This window comes from Netta rufina, assembly GCF_964035555.1.
Source record: "Netta rufina genome assembly, chromosome: Z".
NCBI classification, from domain to species: Eukaryota; Metazoa; Chordata; class Aves; order Anseriformes; family Anatidae; genus Netta; species Netta rufina.
Window position 1 is genome coordinate 9,444,582 of NC_140126.1, and position 9,674 is coordinate 9,454,255.

The 9,674-nt window shown below is 33.9% G+C and overlaps 1 protein-coding gene across 6 annotated transcripts in view; it reads left to right on the forward strand.

Moving 5' to 3' along the window:
- Nucleotides 1-9,300, forward strand: part of NIPBL (NIPBL cohesin loading factor) — a 163,419-nt gene extending 154,119 nt beyond the window's left edge. For 4 of the 6 annotated variants that reach the window (XM_084305614.1, XM_084305618.1, XM_084305617.1 and 1 more), the window contains 7 exons: nt 343-450; nt 1,832-2,032; nt 2,463-2,609; nt 4,041-4,336; nt 4,667-4,841; nt 5,500-5,685; nt 6,251-9,300. In XM_084305614.1, coding sequence (XP_084161740.1) covers nt 343-450; nt 1,832-2,032; nt 2,463-2,609; nt 4,041-4,336; nt 4,667-4,841; nt 5,500-5,685; nt 6,251-6,616 — 1,479 coding nt within the window. In that variant the 3' untranslated portion in view covers nt 6,617-9,300. Of the gene's footprint in view, nt 1-342; nt 451-1,831; nt 2,033-2,462; nt 2,610-4,040; nt 4,337-4,666; nt 4,842-5,499; nt 6,205-6,250 lie in introns of those variants that run through there. The other 2 variants (XM_084305615.1, XM_084305616.1) reach the window with 2 other exon arrangements.
- Nucleotides 9,301-9,674: the final 374 nt, after the last annotated feature.

Here is a 9,674-nt window from a genome sequence, read left to right on the forward strand (position 1 = left end):
CCAGACATCATCTCCATTACTCTTACATAATATTTTCTATAATTATTTTTAATGCTGCAGCCATCATGCATGTTCAGTCATAAGTGTTTTTTTTAATGTTATTTTCTAGAGTTTGAGAGAAATTGGAATACTGCCTCAAACCTTGCACAACTGCTATTATTATTTATAGTGTTGTCTCTCTTGTATTTGCTTGCAAGAAGTAGTGAGGTGATCAAATTGCACAGCTTCCTATTTTAGTTTCTGCAGTAGTTAGAATACAAGAACAGTGTAATGGAAGAATAAACGCTGAGAAAGAGGTAGTAGTACAATGACTCTGAATAATCATTTCGTTTGTTTTTCAAGTGTGTGCCATACTTAATTGCTATGGGCACAGATCCAGAGCCCTCTATGCGAAACAAAGCCGACCAGCAGTTGGTGGAAATAGACAAAAAATACGCCGGGTTCATTCATGTAAGTAATTCTAATTTAATATTCTACAGAATTTAAAATTCTACAGAATACCATTTGTTGATGGTTTAACACTTGAATATGCCTCAGGTGCAGAAAAAGAATATAATGTAACAAATAAGCAATAGCGATAAGCAGTTATAAAGAAGATCCCAACTCTTTCCCCTACTCACAGGTTTCTCTTATTAGAAACATAAAGGATGTAATAGAATATAATCATTTGAAGCATCTCTTCTAGTCTAAAATTTTCTTTAATTTATAAGTCACAATGTTATCCACATTGGATAGTACATACGAGTATTTATTTAGTAAAAGATAAGGACATCTGTTTCATGTTCAGCAGCTGCTTACCTTTATCAGTAGATTAAGGAAGAGAACTCCTTGTTCACAGTAGGGATCCTTAGTGTACATGCATTAGAATTTTAGGATGTTGAGCCTTTATGAATTGTAATCTGAACAGAAGGAGCATAGGAAGGTGTTTAGAACTGGGGGATCTTGCTAAAGGAAAATATGAAAGTTAAGTGAGGACTTGGGGAGTTATGGCCTAGTGCCATTAGTTCTGCTTAAGAAGTGAAACTGCAGAATGCTTACCTTACTTCGGAAGATCCCATTCTTGGTTCAGTGTATGTACTAATTATGGAAGTTCCCAAATCTGCTTGTATTCCACTGAGATGGGGACATTGTACTGTTCATGGTATCCAAACACATACCTAATTCAATAGGTGAAGACTAGCAGAGGAGATGTGTTCTGCAGGCAGCTCAGATTTGAGACAATGTATACATGAGAAGGTAACTAGGATGAAAAGAAGCAGAGATGTTATGTGGGTAGTTGGATATGCAGTCTACCTAAAAACTCAGTCTGTTCTGAAACTAGAACAGCAGCCTTGAACCAAGTAAAATCAGATGAAAATTCTATCATATATGCAAAAAACACCTTATTTTCTTTCAGTTCATTTGCACTAATATGAACTCAGTATTGGTTTCACTACAGCCGTATGTAGTTGGTAAAAGATTCTCTTCATGTATGAACATTTCAGTATTTTTGAAAGTAATTTATATAGGAATAACCGGCTGCAGTTGGGAAACAGACTAGCTGTATGGTTCTGACATAGAATGAATGGTGAAAGATTGCAAGACATTTTGATCTCTTCTACAAATGCTGATTTAGTGTTTGCCGGCTCAAAAGGGAGTACCATTGTAGTGCACGTTGGAATGATAAACTTAGACGAGCACCACTTACAAGGAAATAAGCTAGGAGATGTGTTACTGGTTGCTGTTAACAGGCATTTATTTTATTGCCCTCTGCAAAAAAAATTGTTTGTACATTTCAGTTTTACTGCTTGAAAGCAATTGTTTAAATAAAATAAATACTTTTCCATTTCAGATGAAAGCAGTGGCTGGTATGAAGATGTCTTACCAGGTACAACAGGCAATCAATACCTGTCCAAAGGATCCTGTAAGAGGTTTTAGACATGATGAATCATCCAGTGCATTGTGTTCACACCTCTACTCAATGATTCGGGGGAACCGTCAACACAGACGAGCATTTTTAATTTCTTTACTCAACCTCTTTGATGATACCGCAGTAAGCATCAACTTTCCTTCACCTAAAAAAAAAAAAACAAATACAGAATTACAAGCCTTAATTCTCTTTTCACAGTGTATTTTCATTATATAATTTTTGATAACAGTATTTCCTTACTGTGTTTTGATTTGCTTTGTAATATGTGCTATTTACCTATATAGTAGAACACATTTGTTACTGTTGCATCATTCTATATCTTTCTATACCCAGTTTGGATTGATCAAAAATTACGTATCTTCAGGTATGGCTAAATCTTGCAAGTGGTCTTTAGAGTGCTGTGAGGTATATCTGGAATAAAATTGGTGATAATGTTTTTTGCTCCAGACTGTTCAGAACACAGGAGAAGTGTATAAATCTAATGTATTTATATTTATAATCTAATGTATGTATATTTATATGTACACTTACATATTTTTTTCTTTAATTCCAGAAAACAGAGGTGAATATGCTCTTGTACATAGCAGACAATCTAGCCTGTTTTCCTTATCAAACACAAGAAGAGCCACTGTTTATAATGCATCATATAGATATTACACTATCAGTTTCTGGTAGCAACCTACTACAGTCATTTAAAGAGGTATGTGCCTTTACATTTTAATATATTTGTTGCAGTGGCAACATAAGCTTTTCTATGCTCTGGTCAATTTCTCAATGACAGCAGTACTATTATTATGACATAGACAAGCAGCATTACTTTGTAACTAGTAGTTAAAAAACAAACAACACTTTTCTGTTCTGGCCTGGATCTGGAAGATGTTAATTAAAAACATTCCTTACATTGCTGCTTATGTTATTAACAAAGAATGCAGAGTTTTACGATACTAACGCTAAAAAACCATCATTCCCTAGTATTTCTGAATAATAAAAAAAAAATCCTGAACCCAGAAATACACGAACCTGGAATCATCATTAAATACTTATTTATTGTGGTTGTTTTAATAATAATCCAGTTTGCTGTTTAACTTCTTCTGTTGTCAAGTAGCTGCTGGCATTTTCATGTGTGTCACCTTTACATTGTTTACTTCAAGACAAGCGTATATATTTGATTTCATAAGGTGGTATATAATAGCCCCATTCATGCTGTAGTATCTGTTGTTATGGCAATACATAACACTTTAAGAAGAAGGCCTCTATTTCTCAGAGACTTCAGCATCTCTACTTCCTTGTCAACATTTACTGTTAAAGGTTAAAGCTGTTAGGAAGCAAATCCACTTCAAGAATTTGCAGTCTGATTACTAAGTACAAGTTGGTGTTGATGCCTGCAAAGTACACTGCTTTGAGTTCTCATCCCCAACAAAGCTGATTTTTAATCTGCTAGAAAAAGACAGTACATTCTTCAGATTGGGCACCATTGTGTAGCACCCTACGTAGTGAGGATGAGATCCTGACTGGGACATCTTAAAGTTCTGTGTTATGGAAGATCATTGTAGATGCAGTGATAATACAAGTGTGAAATTCTGCAGCTCTATAAGTAGTGGAACTGATTATTAGTTCCTCTGTGTATGTGTTTGGAGTCTTCCTGGTCAGCAGTAGGTAATATCACAGAATTTTAGCAGAGGTGAAAAAACAGCTTGGACTAGTCTGTACCAAAATACATATGTAATGCACACAAATGATATCCAGGTGACAGAAAATGGAATTTTCATACCAATTGATTATAATGGCAAAGTAGAGAGCCTTCAAAGGCCTTTTTCTGGCACTAACAAACTTGAGTAGTCTTTTAAGACTGCTGTGGAGTGCTTGTTGCTTCACTTACTTCTGTTTTACCCACTTTGCAAAAAATGTGGTCTTTGTATGAGCTTTTTTATGGAGGAGATATGGGGGGAATTGAGCACCTTTTTGCCATAAATAATTCCAATCTTAGAATATTTAGTTATGAATTAATAATAATGTTCATGGAATTCTTGCTGATTTCAGCCAATGATGATTTTGGAAAGGTGTTTTAGAAATATGCACGATGCTATTTTACGCTAATTTTGGAATGTGTATTAATTTCTCTCTCTCACAGTCTATGGTGAAAGACAAAAAGAAGGAAAGAAAGCCTTTATCAGATGAGGAGACTGAGAGTGACAGTAACAGTGGTAGTGAGAGTGAAAGTGAAGAGGAAGCTTCTAAACCTCGGAGGTTACGGAAAAGAGTAGATTCTGATTCAGATTCTGATGAAGAAAATGATATAAATGCTGTGATGAAATGTTTACCGGAAAATTCAGCTCCTTTAATTGAATTTGCAAATGTCTCCCAAGGCATATTACTACTTTTGATGCTGAAACAGCATTTAAAGAACCTCTGTGGATTCTCTGACAGGTAAAGATACTTATAGTCTTATCTTGTCATCTCATGAGTTCATTGTAAGGATTAAGTTTGGCCATGTTTTGTTTTGCTTTAATGATTGTAACTAGTTGTTTTAAACAACATATTTGTATAACAGAAAACACATAAATGAAAGATGTTAAATGCAATGAAACAAACTTTGAGTTAGAAAAAGCAGTGATTTTCTTATCAGGATGTCTATTGTATATGAAATGATGAAAATATGACTGCTTATATTGAATATTTTAAAAGCTTTTCCTTGAAATGGTGATTATTTCAGTGAAATCCTTGAACAAGCTCTTCTCTCTTGTTTTGCGTAAACAGTAAAATTCAGAAATATTCTCCATCTGAATCTGCAAAAGTTTATGATAAAACTATAAACAGGAAGACAGGAGTGCATTTCCATCCAAAACAAACTCTGGATTTTCTGCGGAGCGATATGGCTAATTCCAAGATCACTGAAGAAGTGAAGAGGAGTATAGTAAAACAGTACTTAGATGTAAGTAAAATTGCTGCAGCATATCTAAAACTCTTCTAAAAATTAACACAAGACAAACTTGAAAGCAGATGCTCAACAAATCAAATGAGGATTTCAAAATGCTGTGTTCCTGGTATTCAATATTTTGATAATTCACAACTTCCTTTTGGGATATCTAGCAGGATTATCTTTCAAAGTCTTGTAATAAATGTAAACACAACAAAAATAATTTCAAGTAAAGGATATTCATCTTTACAAAATATTTTCTAATTTTTGGCATCCATTCTGTATACCTTCCCTTCATAATTTGTTCCCTTTAATCCTGCCTACTTCCATTAGAGGGCCATAGACTAGATCTACTGGATTTAGTTTTTCTTTTTATTCTTTTTTACTTTTTTTTTTTTGTCAATTCTTTAAAAAAAAAACTGGAGAAAACTTTCAAACTATGGAATAGAGAAAGCTTTAGAAATATAGTAGAAAATGAGAGGAAAGTACGTAGAACAAGATATGTGAATTGTTCAAGTTGTCTGCCATTCATTTTACTGTGTTTCTTTATCTTTCGTTTTTTATTATTATAGTGTCATATAAATGTTTATTTTGAAAGTTACAATATGGACTGATCTGTTTTGTGATTTGTTCTTTTTTTTTTTTTTTTTTTTGGTTTGGTTTGGTTTTTTAGTTCAAGCTCCTTATGGAACATTTGGATCCTGATGAAGAAGAAGAAGATGGAGAGGTGTCAGCTAGCACAAATGCTCGGAACAAAGCAATTACCTCGCTGCTTGGAGGAGGCAGCCCTAAAAACAATGCAGCTGAGACAGAGGACGATGAAAGTGATGGGGAGGATAGAGGAGGAGGCACTTCAGGGGTGAGGCGGAGGAGGAGTCAACGTATTTCGCAGCGTATTACGTAAAATGATTTTTATGTGCTTATAAATGTCAGTCTATTATATTAAATGTACACCAAGTAATGTAATCCACATGAAAGAAAGCATTTTGTAGATAGAGATTCTCTACTTAACCGTTTATACAACTTTTGTAGAAAGTTTAACAGAAAAGACAATAAAAAAAAAAAAACAAACTAGAAAATGAGATTTATCCAGTATAAAAAGTTATTAATTTTCCTTTGGAATGTACTGTGTGTTATCCTTTTTATTGTTGCCAAGTTTTTATGTAGCTTTATGATTCATGTGTATATATAATTTTATATATCAATAAGAGATAAAGACACGGGTACAAATTAAGAGTATGTGGTTTTACAAGGATATGTTAACCCCTTGGCGCTGGCGGTCGCGGTGCGTCTCATTGCCGGCAATGGAATGTGTGCCGGGAAATCCCAACTCCCGGCGTCAAGGGATTAAAAGCAATAAAAGCAATAATTTCACTAAAGTTCTTTTGTGTAACACTTGGTCTTTTTTCCCCCCAATGTTTTAGTCATTGAGAAGGTCAAAACGAAATTCAGACTCTACGGAGTTGGCTTCACAGATGAATGAAAGTGTTGATGTCATGGATGTCATCGCTATTTGCTGTCCAAAGTACAAAGACCGACCACAAATTGCAAGAGTAGTACAGAAAACCAGCAATGGCTTCAGTGTTCAGTGGATGGCAGGCTCCTACAGTGGCTCCTGGACTGAGGCTAAGCGCCGTGATGGCCGCAAACTGGTGCCTTGGGTAGACACTATTAAAGAGTCAGACATTATTTACAAAAAAATTGCTCTAACGAGTGCTAATAAGCTGACTAATAAAGTTGTTCAGACTTTACGATCGCTGTATGCCGCCAAGGATGGAACTTCCAGCTAATGAATTTGTACATGCAGCCAAATTTACAGGAATTGAAATAACAGAAAAACTTGAAATATCAACTTTCTGGCAAAAAAAAAAAAAAATCAGTTAAATGAAGAGTAAGAATGGAACCTGGGACGCAGGAAAAAAGAAGGAAATGTTTGGTAAACATTTTTGTGGGAGCTTCCTTCGCTGTTGTGCAGCAGAAACTTCTCAGTTCATTTTTACTCCCACTGTATTATAGTTTAACAAAAATTGTTTATATCTTGAAAAAAACTTTCTGTTTAAAAAAAATAAACAAGTGAATGTTGGAAATTAGTCTGTTAATGTTCTTAATAAAGTGTTCTTGGAGTTTAACCTAGCAGCGGATGGCTTTCTTTAGCTTAGCCCAGTTTCCAGGGAAGCATTGTTTTTTCCAGGCTGTAAAATGGCAGAATCTCCTGGATATATAATTTATTCTGTTGAAGAAAAAAGAGGAAAAAAAAAAAAAAAAAAGCATGCAGTATCTATGACCTATCTGCAGGAGGAGTTTTTGTAAATGTAGATTTTGATGTATTAGGTCACCCTGAAATAATACAAGAAAAGGGATCCCCAGCAAATCTGGTGGAACAAATACTGCAATAAATTTTTTTACTTCTCTTTGTTACTTGTCTGTTTCCATTTGAATTTCTTATTGTAAAGATCTGTTTAAATCCATTTATATTATTTTGCAGTCTTTTATGTAAAATTTACTATATCAGTGGTTTTCAAAACAAGACATAAGATATTGTTTATACAGTTTGTATAGGCTGACTTCTGAATAATTGGTATCTTTTTATTTTTATCCCTTAAAAGGGTGTAAACACAAGTTAACTCCAGGGTTTTATTGTATCCTGCAATATTTAGTATTAACTATATGATTTAGCACTGTGCCAAACACATTTTCAAGAGTACATTTTGATATAAAAAGAAACTATAGTTTATTCCTTGTATGCTTCAATTTCTTTCTAATGCTGTCCAAATGGTAATTTATGATAGTTTAAATTTTGGGAAATCTGAATGACTATTCTGCTTGGGCTAACTGGCCATGTATGCATTTCTCTGGGTTAATATGTAGAGGTTCTTGTCAAAAGGAGATAGCTACCAGTATCTGAGGAGTGAATGGGTATGAATCTGAGTCATTATGCTACATTCCTTCACAAATGAATTTTTTTAAAAAATGTTTGTATATTAGACTATTTTTTTTACTAATTGAAAGATGTTTTCACATTTTGTAAATTGAAAAAATGCTATTGAAAGCTTTCAGAAGCATTAGCTTCGATTGTATTGCCACAAGCCTTTCATAAGCAGTTTGACTTTCTAGATAGCAACAAAAGCAGCAGATTTGCAAACAAAAAATCTAAAACATCTAACTTTCTAAGGGAGTATTAAACCCTGCTGTGTTTTCAAATGTATTTATCTAAAACAGATGTTCCTCGATAAGTAAATCTTTCTTTATGTTTATTTTCTATTACAAACTTAATTTATGGTAGGACATTGCTTTTAAGAAACTAGCATGCAGAACTCTAATATGTTATTCAATTTGTGAGGAATAGTAACAGTATCCCAAAATATTCTTGTGTACAGAAATAACATTAAACTGAAATGATTAATAACTCCTCAGAATCTAGTTAGTAATTGTTCCTATGGGAAATGCCTTTTTGCTGTTTCACCACTGGAATTTTTCTGAACAGAAATATTTTAACACCTTTTTGTCTTCACTATTGATGTTTTCTTCACTGTACAAAAGGCACATCTCAGGCTAAGATAAGAATTGATAAAATAGGGAGAAGTAGAAAAAGTAGAAATCACCCCTGCAGCTCTGGGTGTAGAGCATTTTTGTAGCAAATTAAACACTGTATTTCTCAGGACCAGGAGCAGCTTTTATAGTGGGAATTTCATGTATTCACTTTGAAAATAGCGGGGTTGTTTGACTTGTCACAAGTTATTAGTAGAAAGGTGAAAATACTTTGCAAGGGAAAACTCCCAAATTATAAAAACAAGAATTTCACATAGAAATACAATCTCAAATGAAGCTATATCACTAGCCTGTTAGACATTTCTGATGCTATTTGTATTAAAGCATCATATTTTTAATAGGTATTACAAACATTTCTGTGTTCATAAACCATTTTTTCCTGATAATGTTGCTTTCCCAATAGCAAAGAGTTGTGTGTGTGTGTGTTTGGGTTTTTTTATTATTATTTTTATCACTTTGTTTGGTATTTATTAGACTAAAATTATAAGAAAAATTATAATTAATTGTCTAAAATTGTCTTAGTTGAGAGGATTTGGACTATTACGATATTGTGTGGTATGCCAAAGGGCATATATGCTCCTTGATGGGATCTGTTGACTATAATATAATACAGACTTATAAAACTAATTACAGATAATTAAATAAATAAGATTCTCACTAGTTAAGAGTTGAATTTCCCCTTCTGTACTATCCGTAATAAGACTTAGTGTTGTTTTGCCTACCACAAGCATTCAGATTTCTTGCCATGAAAGAAAAAGGCAGCAGGGTTAGTTTTGGGGAATCAAATCACTGTGTGTAATGCGGGCTGATGGTTTTCAGCATCACAGAACAGCCCCAGGCTGCAGCTGAAATCAGTGCCGCGCTCAGCCTCTGAGCTGCAGCCATGGGCTGACCAACACGAACCATGTTACTGGCAACATCATGTACCAAGATAAGGGTTTTTTTACTTTAATAAAAAAAAAAAAAAAAAGAAAGAAAAAGTGGGCTGGGGGAGGGAAGTGCTGCAGTGCAGTAATTGATACAATAACAGGATTTTACTCCTTTGTTTTAACATAGCTTTGTAGTATTTTTTAACTGTATGGCTATAGATTTTTACATACATAACAATTACTGAATTTTTTATTCTTCCCGATTTCTCCCTTTGCATACAAGTACTGTACAAGAAACCTTGTTGTGGTAGCTTGCATAACAAAGGGATATTATCAAGCTTTTAGAATTAACACCAGCCATATTGTACTTTTAAGAAAGCATGGATACTTCCACAATCTAAATAAGAATGAGATAATTATTTTTAATCTT